The sequence below is a fragment of the Neopsephotus bourkii genome, unplaced genomic scaffold (assembly GCF_033783945.1).
Source record: "Neopsephotus bourkii isolate Nb327-2 ecotype Australia unplaced genomic scaffold, CSIRO-AGI_Nbou_v1 NB_1767, whole genome shotgun sequence".
Classification (NCBI taxonomy): domain Eukaryota; kingdom Metazoa; phylum Chordata; class Aves; order Psittaciformes; family Psittacidae; genus Neopsephotus; species Neopsephotus bourkii.
The window spans coordinates 11,113,629-11,130,348 of record NW_026902241.1 but is presented as its reverse complement, the minus strand read 5'-3'; the positions used below and the strand labels follow the sequence as shown (position 1 = coordinate 11,130,348).

Sequence of the window (16,720 nt, the reverse complement as noted above, 5' to 3'; positions counted from 1 at the left end):
GAATTTTTTTTGCTTGAATACATGTTGAATTCGTGTAATTTCAAACCTAGTTACAAAGATTTGTCTTGAGCCTAGAGTGATTTGTGTGCAGACATCTTTTACATGTGAGGGACAGGTGACACAGTTGGGAACAGTAGGAGATGAATTTGAGGCTTTCAAATGAGAGAACGCCTTGTGTGAGTGAAATAAGGTTGTGTTTGTGTTTCAGGGTTTCTGCTTTTTTTTCTTATCCTGTGAAGATCTGTCACGGGAATTCTAGTTCATGTTTATTAATTACTCATTTCTTCCTCAAGTATTTAGAGAGTTGGCTCTTAATGGGGAAGCTGAAGACAGCACAAGTCTTCCAAGTAGGGAGATACAGAGTCTGTAGTCCATGGCTATTCTGTATTACTGAAGTCGTAGGGAGCACACCTTTCACAGCATTAAGGCTTTTTATTCTTCACTATTGACAAACTGGTCATATTGTAGTTGAGAAGACACACCTATGTGATCACTGTGTTTTTGAAGTGATTAGGATAGGTGATGATTAGGACTTTTACAATTTTATGAAGGGGGACAGTGGGGAAAGTACTGCTGCTTAAAATTATGTTGATTCTTCTTGGATTCCATCTGGGTAATGGAGAGCAGGATTTGGCTCTCCTAGTTAGCTTACATCTCTCTCTTCATGGCAACATACACAATTGAGGGAGCATCCAGATTCATTGCTGAAGAAAGCAAAGTGAGCCAGCTTGCCAGATGTCACATCTGTTTGTTTCATTCAGTGATATGGAGATCCTCAGCCAGCCAAGGGCTTAGGTACACACTACTGAGTGCACCTAATTCTTACTACTTATGAAGAAATTTTTTGTCTGTGTTGTATTTTTAACAGGCTTCCAGCTGATGAACCTAGAAAGCTTGGTCTCCCTGCACCTCTTTGTTAAGTCAGGAGTAGAGACATCTTACAGCTTACTGTTTTCAGCAACGTTTTCTTACTATAAAACAGACGTGTGAGTTGTAGTCTGAGACTGAGGTTGTAACATGAATTGTGGAACTTCTTGTTTTGGAAGGTGTGTATAGATTTAAATGTCTATAACACCTGTTACAAAAGTAGCAGGTTCTGAGATCTGTGCATACAGCTTCGTATCCTCCAAAATCAGGGAAGAGGATGCATTCTGTGCACCAGACCAAAAGGCATGAAAAGGTTACTTGCCCTTTTGTTGCGTGTGATTTCCCACATCTTCCTGCAATAACAACACTTGCTGCTTGCCATCTTTGGCTTGCTGAGTACACAGGCTGAATTGTGTTCTTTTCCAATAAAGACCAGCTTTAATTTTGGGCAGGAAATAACATTGTATAGCAAATCAAAATCACTGAATGGCCCTGTGATTGCTGTAAATAGCTACATCACTGGGTTTATGTCAGTTCCCCATCTTTTATTTTTGTTCACTTGAATAGCATTTAATTTTCTCTCAGTTGGATACAACATTAGTTAAAATATGATACCCCTGTTGAAAGAAAGAAGTGAGTTGAATTGGCTTTGTCTTAAGTAAATGAATTTTAGCATTTTCAAATATTGTGTATCAGTGAGGAGGAGAAGACCTACTGTGTAAGTGTGTTCTGATAGAGATGTCTTCTGTTACTAATCCTCTTTCTTTTGTTCCTCAGATTTATTTGTATGTGTACTTCCCTTCATGACCATAATGCAGATTTTTGAACCTTTTTCTTCTTTCATTCTAGGCTTCTAGAAAGCTTGATATGCTTTTTAAATCTGGAAGGAATTTACCTGGAAGAGTGTTACAGCATTGAGGAGGGAAAGAGTGGTGGCATGTTTTCCTCTAAAGTAATTGGATTCTCAAGTTTGTGGGTTATAGCAGAACAGGACCAGACTTTCAATCTCGTCATCTAAAGGCAACTAGCAATATATATATATTTGGCTGGACACTCAATATTGAGGAATATTTACTCTTCATTTTCATAAGCAGTTGTGGTTTTGTGCTTGAACTGGAGGGATAAGGAAAGAAACTGCCTAGGCATTCCTTTTTTAAGCTTATCAGCCTTATTGTCAGCTATGCTCAGGGATAAACTGTGTTGTTTTGATGAAACTTAGAAAGCTTGTCTTTGTTTTCTTTCTCCAAATCTCCGGTTTGTTAGAGCAAGATTTTAGGTGCTTAGACTGCAGCTGAGAGCTCAGTGTATGAATTATGCTTGGGTTGTGCATCACTGTGTGCCTGGCAGAGGAATTTGATGGAACTGGAGGAGAATGAAGGGTATAAAATGCCATAAAAATTTCAGATGTAAAATTGATGTCAGAAGCAAGTCTCAGGAGATAATATGTTGTTGGGGAAGCAGAGAGATTTAGTTGGGAGGAGTGGGGTGGGGTGTATTTTTTGTTTTGTTTGGGGTTTTTTTACCATTTGAATGTCTGGGAGGATGGGTACATGTAGAGATAGCTTGTCTTTTTGGTACTGTAGCACTTGCTCCAGCACTCCTCTCTTCCCAATCCTTGTTCTGGCCAGTTCCCTGTCTCTGTCCTTTCTTTCTTCCTTTTCTTCTCCATGGTGTCAGAAGAGAAGTGCTCTCTACCACAGTTTGTTTTCTGAAAAGTTTCATGGATAGTGGGTTCTGTTTGGTTTTCTGCCTGTAACTACTGAACAGGGTACAGAGTCCTGCAACAGCACGCAGCCCCCACCTGCAAATAATGGGATTTTGTCCAGGGTCTCCCTTTTATTATTTTCCACCTTTGTCATAGAAATGTTTAGTGGTCTGAAATTTTATTTACGGCTTATGCTAACTTCTGACTTTAATGAGCAAATAGGATAAGTTAAATTAGTGAGAGCACTTGGAAGCTGCCTCTTTCATGCTTACAGCTGTATCACTGGCTGTATTGCCTGATAATATGCAGCTTATGTCTTAAGAAAACCATAAACCTGACTTGGAGCAAATTTCAGAAGCCAGGAGAAAGGATGTAGTTATGAATATAAACCCAACTGAACAGTGGCAAAGCAACTTGGAAGTGGGTTTATTTGCATCTTTCTGTCTCTGCATATTTATAATTAATTGCTTCTGTATACAATACAAGTACAGTATTTAGATGTTAGAGCATCTGGAATACATAGCAGTATAATCAGGTAAATATGTGGCTGCTGTGTTATAGCACTTGAAATCCCAGTATTCTCAAAAGTTGTGTTATTTATTAGTCTTTTCTGAAGGATCTGTCTCGTGTTTACATCACCAACAGCAAGCCACTGTCAATAGTGGGGTTTGGGTTGGAGACATGTTCGGGCCACTGTGGATGACAATGAGATACCGTGCTCTGTAGGATACCTCTGGCATCATACACCAAAGAGGTGTGCGTCAGTGCTGAAGACTATAGATGAGGGGTGGAAATCTTTGTTCCATTGAGAGGTTTCCTTAGTCCTGACATTTCACTCCCAATTCCTCACTTCCTAATTCAAGAATCTTCTAATAATTTATTGCTCCAGTTTAATGGTTCAAACCTTTATGACTCCATTAAGAGTTGGGTTGGATCACTGAAACCTTTTCATTCATGTGTAGCAGCACATCCGCCATTTATACTGGCATAGATTGTTGCCATTAATACTGTTCTTTAAGAACATACGGTTTAAATATGTTAAAGTTTATGGATCCGGGCTCTAACCAGTAATGTGCTTTTTTATTGTAAGTCTGTTATAAATGCCTCTCAGGTTAGCAAATAATCCAAGGGACGGAACAGTATTGGAATAGTAGGCCTCGTCTTTCTTTTTCTGAAAAAATCAGGGATAATTTTGTCAGGCAATGAGAAGTTATCCATCACAGTTCATTAATGCTTCCAAACCCTATTTTTAGCTTTTTCCACAGAGTTCAGAAATTAAAGTATCCATTTGGGCTGCAGGAAGAAGAAACCCTGAATGTGTTTTTGCTTCCAAGGCAAAAAATCTTCTCTCAGTGGGACAGGCGAAGCTTGCCCGTGCTGTTGGCAGCATGTTAAAGGAAAATGCTGCTGATGAAGCTAGAAATCTCTGTGGGTAACAGTAAATAAAAAGGGGTCTCTCTTGCAAAACTGACCAAAATAAAAATTACAAGGTGACCTCTTAAAGAATGAAAAGGTTCTTTTCTGTACCTTTTTATAGTAAATGCGTATGCTTATAAAACTGTTTTTGAAGTCACTGCCCTGCTGGCTACTACTTTGTCCCCACTGCATCAAAAAAGGGAGCTGGGGGCAGAAAGGAGACAAAGTGGGAATAAGGAAATAAGAGAAGCGGAGAAGAGTTTGGGTCACTTCACATGAAATAGATGAACAGGGGTGAAATGTTGCAGTGTTTTAGCTTTCAAAAAGCTGTATTTCAAACACTACGTGCTTCATCTCAAAGCCAAGTAGAGTACTCAATGAGGTTATAAAAATAGCTGATGAATAAGAAAAAGGTGGTGGGAAATGTGCATCATTCCCCACCCTTGCCATCTCCTGTGCTTGCCTTTAGAGCCCTTGCAGAGGATTTGTTACTCTGCCAAGGAAAAGCATTGCCCTTGTCTTCTCTTCAAAAACAGCTAAAAGGAACGGCTTGTTCAGCGTTACATCCAGGAACACAGCATCTTCCTTCTGTGCTGTGGGGTCCTCTGGCTGACCTGTTCCATCACTGGTCAGTTTGAAAAAGGCTTTATTTATTACCTGCAAGGCAAAATACATGAGTAACTGGAGTCATCAGAGCATGACAGTGAGGAGACAAAAGCTTGAGTAAATGATAAAACACATGAAATAATAACTTAGCAGCACAGTACAGGCTCCATGGATGGTTTAGAAAAAGACATTGGAGTACTTGTTCCAGAACATGTGAAAAAACTCTACAACTGCTTAATAATTTAACATAGTTTGCCTTCTTTTTATGAAAGACAGCCCTCTCCTTCAAGCTCTCCCTCCTTCCCCTCGGGACTTGAATGCTGAAGCCTGTCTTCAGGTGAGGTTGTGTGCTGCATGCACTCGTGTGTGTGTGTGCTATGTCTGGGAGTAGTCCCTAAGTGATGGAGCATTATCCTCAACAGCCCATGAGCTGCAGCCTATACTGCATGCTCCAGCTGTGGTGCCTGGAGGTCTTTGAGCTGGAGGTGGTAACAAACGCAGTCTAACTTGCAGATGCAGTACCTAGCACACTTGGATCTCAAACTTCATTTCGCTGTTGCTGTTTGTGCTGCGATGAAATCTGAATAGTTTGAAGGCAAACCTGTTGCTGTACTTAGGTTAATCTAAGGAGTATTCATATCTTCCAGTTACCCTTCCAGTTACCCCTAAACGTCCCAACTGAGTATGTCCCACATGGCTCTGAGTGGTTTGTTGTAGCTAAATTCACACAGTTAAAGAGGCTGAAACTGAGCAGGAGGCATAGCTTTTGCGTGCCAGTAATGTGTACTGTACCTTTCCAACTGTGAGATTGGCATCACTTATCCTACTAAGATCTGCTCCCTTCCCCAGAAGTGTAGGTAGTTTCATATTGGCAAGAAGTTCCTGTAGATCGGAGCTGCCTTCTATTGTTAACTCTGGTAGTGTTAATTTAATTTCTCTACAGAAAAAAAGAGAGAGACACAAGTGAGTGCATGCTCTCCACTGTGAAAGCATGGTGTTTAGGCAGTCCTGGGGAACAGGCTTGTGGTAACAGCCACAAGAAATGCTTGGTGTGTGGGGACAGAGAGCTACCAAGGGTCAATGGGCACCATGTTACTGTTTCCAAGTGGGAAGGCAACCTAAATCTGCCCTGGTTATGCTATTAAACCTCAGATCATCCCACTTCATGGGTCCTCTTGCTCGTTTCCTTGAAATACCCCCAGATAATAAGCTAGTCCCTTGGAAGTCTAGCTTCTCTGGAGTGAGGCCCTCTGGGTTTATTATGGAATGGCTTGTGTTGGACCCTTAAGATCATCTGGTTCCATTCCCATGTCATGGATTTGCAGTAGTTTCTCTTTGTGCTCAGTGTTAAACCCCCCTGGCAGCATCCAAACCCCAGTTAGTGACCAGGTGTGCGTGTGCAGTGCACCCTGTCTCATTCTTCCCTATGGGAGGATGCCTGTGCCCAAGCCCTACCTTGGAGAGAGTTGCTGGAGCCAGTCCAAGGACTGCAATGGCAGCTCCACATCGCTGTCATTGATGGGCTGCAGCAGCACCAGCAGCATGGTCTTGCTGATGGGCACTTCGACCACAGAAAAAGTCCCACTGTCATCGGTTTTGTAGTTGAATGTCCCCACAAATGACAGCATAGGGACCATGACCTTTGTATTTGAATCCACCCAGAACTCCTGAGCCTCTTCGAGCCGGGAGGCTTGCTTAACATTCACTGAAAAACACATTGAGAAAGAGGAAATTGATTCTTCCTTCACTCCCCTCCTTTGCCCCTAGCCAGTATATATGTTTGTTTAAAACCAGCACCCTATGTATCAGACAAGAGCTATGTGTATAAAATCATATTTAACTGCTATAAACATATGTATCCTGCCTTTAATATGCTTTCTGGTGGCATGAGGCAGAGGCTGGTGCAAGCTTACAGCACAGGGACCACAACCATCGGGACTGCAGCCAAAGCTGCTGTATTTCTGCTGGCCTTTCCTGGGAACAGTTTTACTGCTTGCTTGGTTGCCTGCTTCCTCGCAGTGGGGGGTTTGCTTAGATTTCCTCTCCATCCCTTGGGTTGTGTTGTGGTATGTTTGGGAGCATATCCATCAGGGCCAGCCTTGCTGCAGGAGTGCTCTCAGAGGCTGGGAGGGCTCAGGGGAAAGAAGGTAGCACAGGCTCTGGCTGAGGTCTCACCCTTGGCAATCTTATGAGCCAAAGCAATGAGGAAGGTAGTAAGAACAACTCTGATGTGTCAATTGTGCCAAGGAGGTTAGAAAGGACACACCTGAACACTTGCTAAACTTTCATGTACATTTCTTACCCAGTTGAAAAGTATGGGAAGCCTTGCTTTTACCTCCTGCTTCTTCTATGCAGCTTGGCATTTCAGCATGTTACCTGCTCACTGCCACAGATCAGTGCTGCTGCCCAGTTAGGCAGGTAATCCTGTTGGCATTAAAGAAACTACTGCCATCACTGAGAAGGGCAGAGATCAGGAATCTCAACACTGCTGTGTGGTAGCATTAGGGAATTAGGAAAGCAGATGTGTATGTTGTGTTAAAGAGAAGAACTCCTTCCATTTAAATATTTAATATTGATATAAAATAGCAGCTGGTCCAGCTCTACTGTTAACATATCTGTTCTCCAATAAATCCAGCTAAACTCTGGACCCTAACATATTTAATATATAGAGAGTGATTTTGCATAGGAACACTTGCCTCTTAAATGCTTTAGGCACATTTATGCACTTTCACCTAGTATAACTTCACCAAAAAGAAGCAGCAGGTAGGTGATGTAAAAGGTGCAAGCAAAACAAAGAATAAGGCAGTAGTTCACTTTTTTCTCTTATAGTAAGGGATACAAGCAGAAGGGAGCCTCTTTCACAGGGTCTGTATAACCTGCAGAATCTACTCTCACAGGATAGCAAAAGTCAAGACTGTAACGGAGTTAAAAGGAAGCAAAAAAGAACTGAGCATTTAGATAGCTAAGAGCATCAAAGTGGGATAGTAATTGATTTTAGACAGGCTTGGGAAAGATATTGCAAACTTTCAAAGCTCTCCTACTGACTTTGAGACTGAGTCCATTAATACTGTGCCAGTTGTGAAAAAGGACAAATCAGCACCACTGTCTTTGAAGCAGCTCCCTGTGGCCTTCCCAGGAGCAGGGCTACTACCCAGCCTTCACCCAGCCTTCAACCCCAAATGAGCATTGCTTCCTCATACCTGCCAAGCGGACATCCACTGCAAACAGCAGGTCAGCAGATGGATCGACATCTGTCAGTAAGCACTTGCTTTGGCCATTGCTTTTGGCCTCCATGAAGGCATTTATTTGCTTTACTGCCTCGCTTGGGTTTGTAAAGTCGACAGCTCGGGCATAGAGAGCATCAGCAGAAGGGAGCAAGTCCTGCACAAACAGTAGGGATAGAGGCACACCAGGGGCAGAGAACAGGCAGAGCATCTTGGAAAACTGCAGCTCCTCATCCCTGCTCTTGACCAGGTTTTCAATCATCCTCAGGATGGAAAAGACTTCCTGCCCGAACACCCGGGAGATGCAGTCGGGGTCTCCGGAGGGGGGAACAAATTCCAGCAATCCCTGCAAATCAGCCGCCGTCTGGTTTGAGGCACCCAGGTAGAAAGACACCAAGGCACCGTAAAGGCTAGTTGGGGACAGGAGCAGGTTTTGGCCCCGCCGCGCTTCCCGCAGGGTGCCGTAAACCTGCACACCCAGGAAGTGCACAAACTCCTTTAAGTAGCGCAGTGCCTGCTGCCCCTGGCCGCTCCGGCTCGGGGCCTCCAGCTTGTCCTTGTTCAGGTCATCTTCGTAGGCAGGTGTGGTTGGGGACTCAATGGAGACAGGTATAAAGGTTTTCTTTCCCTCCGGACCCTGGCTGTCCAGCTCCTCACAGGTACCCTTCTTGAAAGAAAACAGATTGAAAGGGTGGACATAGACCCGGTCACAAGTCAGTGTGGTGAGGCATGCCAACAAACAGAGCAGTTCTGCTACCAGATTCATGCTGTAAACTTGATTCCACGGTGCCTGCTGAAAGGAAAAGGAGGAAACAAGACTGATTGATCGTCCTGTAGTAAATGCAGTTTTTCTTACTTGCAGGGTGAGGTGTTCGTGCTGCCTTGGAGTTACAAAGGCAGGAATTTAGTGCTGACTGGTCTGTCTGTGCCCCCTTTAAAGCCCAGGGTGAGATGGCCACTGGCTTCAGTGATGGCAGGTGGGGAAGTGCTAAGCACAGGTTTGACCCCATTACCCACTGCAGTACCCTAAGGATTTAGCATGGGAAGCAGTGTGGTTGTGCTTGCAAACTAGAGTGTGATAGTTCTGTCAAAACATTATAATAACACAGCTATATAGCTCCAGGGACTTGATCAGAGCACTCTCTGCAAGCTGCTGCACTAAATCCTGCTGACACGTGGATAAGGCTAAGCGATTTGCCTGCTGTTACATGGGAAGTGGGTTTGGAAACCAGGTCTCTTAAGGTCCAGCCACTGAATGTTCCCCCTGTTTCTGCCTAGTCAGCTTAATTCTTGGCACTAGAAGAGCATTTTGTGTTCTCATAGCCCAGGGCAAACATTCGTTCTAGCTCCTAGGCAAAAACTCTCAAGGCTTCCTTATACAAATATGCCAACACTAAAGCCATTTCCATATCTCCCTCTTTATCTGAATACAGACTTAGGAGGGTAAGCTGAGATTTAGTCTACTGTACAGGCAGTCTTCTCCTGTAGTAAAGGATCACTTGCTGCTCTTGTTTTTCCTCATGTCCAGAGGGTTTTACTGTATGTGGATGTCACTGGTGTTCTGTTGCAAAAGATCTGGTGCATATTGGGAATGAGAAAGTCATGGGCACACATGCACAAATGTGCAATGGGTACACACACCCATGCAAACACACTGATGAATTTTGCATTTTTATAGTTCTTGCTTTACCTGCATCCAATGTTTTGGCAACCAATAACCCCGCTGTACCCTCCCTGGATTTGTAGTATATGACTTTGAATTTGTATATTTGAAATACAAATGCATTGGAAATTACACATCTATAACATGTATCATTGGTCAAAATGCTGTTGTTCAGAACTGTATTTTTATTCTACTAGTCATTTCTTGTTTACTGCAGCTCTGTCCCCCTCTTTTGCCCTTTCCAAGCTCTGCAGAACTCACTGGATGGGCAAAATGCTAACAGCAGAGCCAGTAGCCAAGCTTTGCTCTCCACTGCCTTTCTCCAAGATGTTTGGAGTTGCATCAGCCTGTCAGGTGTTGTAATTCTGGCAGCCTGAGCCTTTTGAGAAGACACAGTGCAATGTCTGTCTCACCAACACTTTAATTCACACAGAGTGGAAGTACCTGTGTTTAAACCCAGTCATTCAAGCCTTGGCACCTTCCTAGCCTGATTTACAATGTATAACCACAGGCACTTCACTGAAGGATCACTGAGTCTTTCATGCTTAAATAGTACTCCAGTTTGCAGTATTGCCATTTTCTTGCAAATACAAAAACTGAGACGTGCAGATGCTTGGTGATTAGACATACCTTGCTAAGTACATATGCCTGCTAAAGCATGCATCTATGTTCCCAGGCTGTAGGCTTCTAACAGCTTGGGTTGCAAATGGAGTTTCTGCTGTTGTGATGGTCCCTTGGGATTTCTGAACTTCTCACTAGCCAGTGCCTGCAAGTCTGGCCTGAAACTGTTTGCTCCTCAGAGGTATGCAGGCAAGGACCTGCTGTAGATCTCTCCATCTAAGGATTGCTCTTCCCCATTAACTGGCACCCCATCTGCTAAAGTAACCTGTAGGCAGCGCCAGTGGGTGCTGTCATCCCCTCTGCTCCCTGCTCTGTCTTCACCTCCCCAGTCCTGCTGGCAGCAAGTGACATGCATCACAGAGCTTCCTCATTGCTTATGACCAGTTAAAATACTATCCTGGGATGTGCCTTCTCAATTTCAGCTTCAGAGTTAGCCCAGCCACTGTGCCAGTGCGTTTCCAGACTGCTTGCTGCATTTTCCAGACTGGGATAGCTCAGAAAAATGAACTAAAAAGCCATAATTAGAGGCACTGCCCTTCTCACCCTGTTGTCTCCACCTTATAAGTCTTTCAAAGCATTTCTTAACCTTTCCTGTGGCAGCCAGGAGGGTGACTCCGTGCCACCCAGTCAGGCTGTGCCATTAGGCACATTTGGTGCCCAGTGGTTACTTCTTTACAGCTGCCAGAGCCATCATGAGCAGAAGAGGAGCAGTTCTCACTGCCAGCATTTACACTACGACCCCATCTGTGAAAAGCCAGCCTGTTTTATTTCCCTAGAGAAGTCAGCCCCAAGCCCTTCAGAAAAGCAGGAAAATCAGAGCAGAACGACTGGCATTCAAAACAAACCCAGTAAGTGTGCTTACTTGCCTTGGCCCTGGTGTGTGCCACCCCTCCGACACCGTCCCCCCTCCAGCAAGCTCCTCTTTTCCCTGGTGCGGGGTGTAGTGATTGCAGCTGGATTTATGCCCTTCCCACGGGAGGGCCCTTTCCACAGGGGCCTGTGTGCAGGGGCATTGCGCAAAGCTACTTTACATCACAGGCTGGGGGGACAGAAAGAGGTAGCTCAGGCCAGACAGGATCCAATGAAACCTGAGCACAGCTTAACACCGGCTGCATAGAAAGTTCCAGGGATGGACACACAACCTTTAACCGGACTCAGCGCATCTGCGTAGCCTGCAGTTACACATTCACTAGCATAGACACCGGTGTTTTGCTATGCAGAAGAACTTATTATAGGAGCTGAAAACAACTCAGCCAGGTTGAAAGGAATGCAGTTTTCTTTGTGCCTGTTATACGGCTGGATCAGGTATTTTTCTCCTCCAATAAATTGCCTTTAATCTTTGCCTTGCAGCCTGGGTACCCAGTGAGTGGGACGTGTATGCTACGGTGGATTAAAATGATGAAGCTCTCAATTTGTACCACATCTTTCCCTCTTGATCTATCCAGGAGATCAGAAGTTTATTCTTTTTTCTCTTCAAAGCAATATGTGTCAAAACGGGGACGATGAAAATTAGATGGATGAGGTTGCCAGTGCCAGATCACAGAGACTGCATCCCTCCCAGTCTCAGTTTCCCAATCCTTCTTTGGCAAAAGGGGTGGTTTCTGGACACCTTTCTGCTGGTTTTCAAACCATCCTGCAGTTTTGGTGTGCCCCTTCTTCCTCTTTAAACAAATTAACAGTGAATCAAACTGGGGATGTGGCAGTTGGGTTAGACTGGGTCTCATTCAGTGCCCTTGTTATAGCTCATAATTAAAACCCCATGGCTTTCGTGAGAGTAGGGCTGATTTAACATCCATGCCCTGATTTTATTGGGCCAATCAGGCACGGTTTGTACTGCACTGCCCAGTTCCATTGGGGGTCAAGAGCAGAGCCAAGACAGAGAGGGATGCTTTTAGTGTACATGGGCAGTCAGAACTATGCAGCTGAAATGGAGACAGGTCAGCTGAGCCCTGCCAGCCCAAGTGCTGTTTGCCAGGTGCCTAACACCAAAGGGATGGAAAATGCCTGTCTCTGCAGCCCTGCTTTTCACTTAAACAACCTAATTACCTTAGCTCTAGTAAGATCTGAAAACGGTTCTTAGCACAGGCCCATATGACATAGTATCATATGTACAAGGCTTAAACAAACAGCTTGAAGCATTCAAGAAGTTTTGTCCTCTTGTTGCCTGAGCATCTCAGTTGAGGAAGCATCTGAAAACAGAGCAGCTCCTGATCACTTGTCCTATCACAGGCAGCTATAAAATGCACATAGCCCAGACACAGAGACAATGGGAGGAGGAGCTCCTCCATTAAAGATGCATTTTGTTCAGTTAAGTGCTAAGTAAACAAGCTAGGTTTTGGTTTGCAATCCGTTTCTTTTCCTTTTCCATTGGAGGGCTGGGTAGGGTGTGTGACAGCACTGCCTAAATCTGTCTCCCACACTGCCACCTATGCAGATCCACGGGAGGTAAAAAGCACCAGTGGTGTGCACGAGTGGCCTGTGTGCTACAGCTTGTCTGCTACATCATTCTAGGTAAGTCTTGAAGACAGAGAGAAAGCAAACCCAGCCTGATAGCCTCAGTATTAAGGACACTGAAACCAAGGCTGTTTCAGTGAAGGGCACCTTGTGCTCTGTAAAACTCAGGAAAGAATCTTTTTTAACAAGGATTATTGACTTTGGCTAATAAATGATGCTAATAAACTACACTACAGCTGCCAGAATTACGCGTTTGCTATGGACAATACATACTGGAAGGGGAAATAACATAACCTGCTGTCACTGTATTTTTCCCCTTAAATCGTCATGCCTCTGCACTGCAGCACCCGGGGGGGGGTGGTGGTGGTTGGGCATTTACTGCTTCCAGTTCCCCTGAAGGCCACGACTGAGTAGTGCTGCAGCTGGTGGTCTCCTTTTGCATAAGTACCAGCCCCAAGCCAGGCATCCCTGCCTGCAGCTTTCTCCAGAAAAAAGCTTTTCCCGGGTAGTGTTCAGTGACCTGCTCATACCACAGCTCCTCCTGCTCCAGAGCACCAGGAATTCAGGAATTTGGCTGGCCTTAGTAATGAAGAAGAACCTCTAATTTCACCTTATGTTCATGTCCTACCACAAAGCTCAGAAACAGGTCCCCTCCAATCTGCTGGTCACTTATGTTCACTCAGTTAATACTCCCCTATTATACATCACACACCAGTGCACTTCTTAGACCTTTGTCTTTGATCGTCTCAGTTTTCACTAAAGGAGGAGCTTTCAGACTAGGAATACAGACTGCTACACCTGGAACACATTTTATCCTGGTGCAACTTAATTACAGTAAGTCTTTCATTTTACTTTTGAGCCATTTTTAGTCAGGTGTGCATAAGCATGATCCCAATTACTATATGTGGACTCTGTTGTCAGGCGCTTCTTTTTTCTTGGGTTGCCATGGTTTTAGGAGCCAGCATGTGCTTAAAGACAGAGCGTCAGCTTCAGAAAGAAGAGTCTCTATCCTGCTTTTCAGCTCCAGTGGCCAAGGATGTCTCTCTGAAGAGAGCTGTGCCAGAAAACCTGCGCTGGGGCAAACTTGGGCAGAAAGTTTTCTTGCAATAAGGAACTGAAGAAGTTGAAAGCAAAGCTGTTCCTACAGGCATCCTATGTGCAAAGCAAGTCCAGGGCCTAATGAATCTTGCCCTGCAACAGCCATAAGTAAAGATACAAAGAAACACCGACCTCTCAAATGTGCTCTTCAGTGAAGAGGTTCCCACTCTCCTTTTGCATCACTCTTCCTGACTTTTGAGGGGCATTCAGCTCCCCCTTTTATACCCTCTCTTGCATAAGCAGGGTCCACCCTCCCTCCTCCCCTCCACTGCCCTCATTTCTCTTCAAAACCTGCCTCTGTTTTCCCTGCTTGTTATTCATGGTCATTACTAAGAGGGAGAAAAGAGAGGTGGAAAAACACTGGTGCTGTGGTTACAGCCACGCTCAAAGGGATCAGAGCTCCTGGTCAGCTTCACTCTTCTGAAGTGCTTATGGGGACGCACTCCCTTGCCTCACAGAAATTTCCCAGTGATGGTGCTGATAGAACTCCTCTATGTAAACAGCATCAAATAGGCTTCAGAAATGTTAACCCTGGCAGAGGAAGCCTAACCATACAGCCAGCAGTGTGTAATTCAGCCTTGAATGGGAAATGATTTTGTCCAAGCTGGAATTTCAATTGACTGGTCAGGCAGCTATTCTTTCACTGAAGAACATCTTGTCTCCACTCTGTCGAAAAGCGGTTTTATTGATCCAGATGGTTCTGGGAAAAGCTGCATGAACCTCAGCACTTTGTGTGGAGACGATAGTAAATATTTTATTCTGAGTTTTTCAGCTTTCCCAAAGTTTGCTCTAAGATCTGAACTCAAAAGAGCCAGATGTACTCCTGTGATGTATGGTGGGAGTCATGGACAAAGGATAATAAATCACTCTGCTCAGAGCCCCAGACCACAGATCTTCACATGGGCCCTTCCTGAGCTGAGTTGGTCTGGCTGATCTATATAGATTATGAATTATTACATGGCTGACTCAGACATAATAGCATATACATGGTCATATATCATTCATCACTAAAACTGAGGGTTTCTTTTTTGTAAGAGTGTCTTGAGTGAGAAGTAGCCACAAACAGTTTACTTATACAGCCTGTGGGTTGATGTTGGTAACTGTAAACCTCTATACCCCATCAACACCCATAGTGTTCCCTCTCTCTCCTGCTTAGGGAAGGGAAGACACTGTGGGGTCTGGACAAGGCATCCACTGGAGTGGGCAAACAGGCACTGGGAGGAGGACAGGGAGGAAGGAAGGAAAGAAAAAAGAGAATGTGCATGTGGGAGGATCTGACAAAAGGAATTACTCACCAAGGAATGTCACTTCATTGCCTGGTGCAGCGGTTGCCCCTGCAGGTGTGGCAGGCAGTCATGGTGGTGAAAGGACCACCACTTGTGTGGCATCCAGGAAAAGGCTTTGTAAAGCAGCCAAGTGCCTATACAGATCAAAACACTTCACTTTGGAAGAGAAACCACTGGTATGGGGAGCATAAATCTGAATTGATTAAGGTGAACAGGAAGTCCTGAATTGCTGTTTTGTAGTGATGCCAGAATCGGTTCCCAGTAAAATTATCAGGCAGCAAAGGTAAGTAAAAGGAGGGGGCCTTTTGCTTATATAAACTGCAGGAGGCACCTCCATAGGATGTTGCAGAGACCAAAAGTCTTAGCTGGTACGCAAAGAGATTAAATAAAGTCACAGAGTGCATGGCCTTCAGGGGCTGCAGAACATCGTGGCTCAGGTGTGACTGGAAAATCCCCAAACAGCCAGCTGTCAGGAAGTTTAGTTTGATCCATGTAACAGCTCTCGTGCTCCTCTCTAAGGGCTTCAACTTGCAATGGAAATAGAGATGTCTGTGCTGAGGCTACCTTATGCTGGTTCATTTTGCAGTACAGACTGGAAATACTCTTTTGCTAGAATATTAGTTAGCCACTTTTCTGTTTTTTCTCTCTTAAATAGGGTATGTGTACTAACCAGAGGCACAGTTACTGCATTGGGGGCTGAAATGTCTCCTGATGGACCTTTGGGGTCAGTTCTCACTTCTGCACACAAAGTACTCAATGACCTTTTCCAGAGTAAATATAAGCAGGGAGGAAGGGGAAAGCTCTAGTGATGGGTCAGGCAGATTTCTATACATTAGTAAACCATTTCCCCCCCATTACGTGAGAACTGTGGCCAGCTGCCATGGGCCTGAATGTATTTGTTTATTTTTACTATCTCTGGTGGGGAAAGGCTGTGCAAAGTAAGGTTTTTTAACTGTTTTACTAAAACTTTGATAAGGAATAGGCTTGCATGTGATTTTCCCATGTTTTCTCTGTGCACCTGACCTCTGCCCTTGCTGGCTGGAACCACTTTTCTGTGAAAGGCACTGGTGAGCATGAGAGATGCACTCAGCTTGCCCAATTTTTTGTGTAAAGAGGATTGCAAAAAAGCTTTTCCATAACAGCATTCAAAGTACAGATCATGAGATTATCCTGCTTCTGCCATGGGTCATCATAGCAAGGGGCAATGCAAAAATTGGTAACGTGGCTGCTGAAAGCCCCAAGGACCACATGTGCCACCCCTGAACTGGTGCAAAGGGACGCAATGTGTCAGCCTGGATGATGCCGAAATGCACATGGTAAGTGGGTGGCCAGAGAGTTGACCCAGGTTGCTGGGGCCTCCCTAAAAGGGCACATGTGGCATGGTGCTCTCTCCTCACAGGAGGAGAGGTCCTGGCAGCCACCCTGTGCTGCAAACCCTCTGTGATGGAAGGGGGAACATCACCATCTCTGCATCTCTCTCTGCTTCTCAAGGAACAGCACCCTTGAGGGAGGCCTGTGTGCTGATGATCCCCTCCCTTGTGGAGCTCTTCTAGTGATCTGAGACCTAAATGAGCTCATATTAACACTAGCACATGTTGTTCCAGCTTATAATTACAATTGAGTTGTTGCGCTTCTGTTTGCAGGCCCTGAGCATAGAGATTGCTTTGAATTTTTGTACCCTTACTTTTTTCCTCTCCCAGTGGAAGATGCAGTTTTAAATCACAGTTTAAGACTGGTCTATGCATAGCCTGCACAAACACACTGAGGCATGACTGTGTGT

General features: G+C 44.6%; 1 protein-coding gene across 4 annotated transcripts; it reads right to left on the bottom strand.

The window, feature by feature from the left end:
• Window positions 1–2,973: 2,973 nt before the first annotated feature.
• Window positions 2,974–13,910, bottom strand: AGT (angiotensinogen). Of its 4 annotated transcripts, none has more exons than XM_061378793.1 (5): window positions 13,787–13,910; window positions 7,795–8,608; window positions 6,050–6,299; window positions 5,387–5,531; window positions 2,974–4,645 (listed from the first exon to the last, which is right to left on the bottom strand). In XM_061378793.1, exons 2-5 carry the CDS (start codon window positions 8,582–8,584, stop codon window positions 4,454–4,456), a joined length of 1,377 nt encoding a protein of 458 aa, XP_061234777.1. In that variant the 5' UTR covers window positions 8,585–8,608; window positions 13,787–13,910; the 3' UTR covers window positions 2,974–4,453. The 4 variants fall into 4 exon arrangements, with proteins under 4 accessions (XP_061234777.1, XP_061234776.1, XP_061234778.1 ...); XM_061378792.1 differs by having other exon boundaries at window positions 7,795–8,611; window positions 13,787–13,892; XM_061378794.1 differs by lacking the exon at window positions 13,787–13,910 and adding an exon at window positions 10,965–11,161.
• Window positions 13,911–16,720: the final 2,810 nt, after the last annotated feature.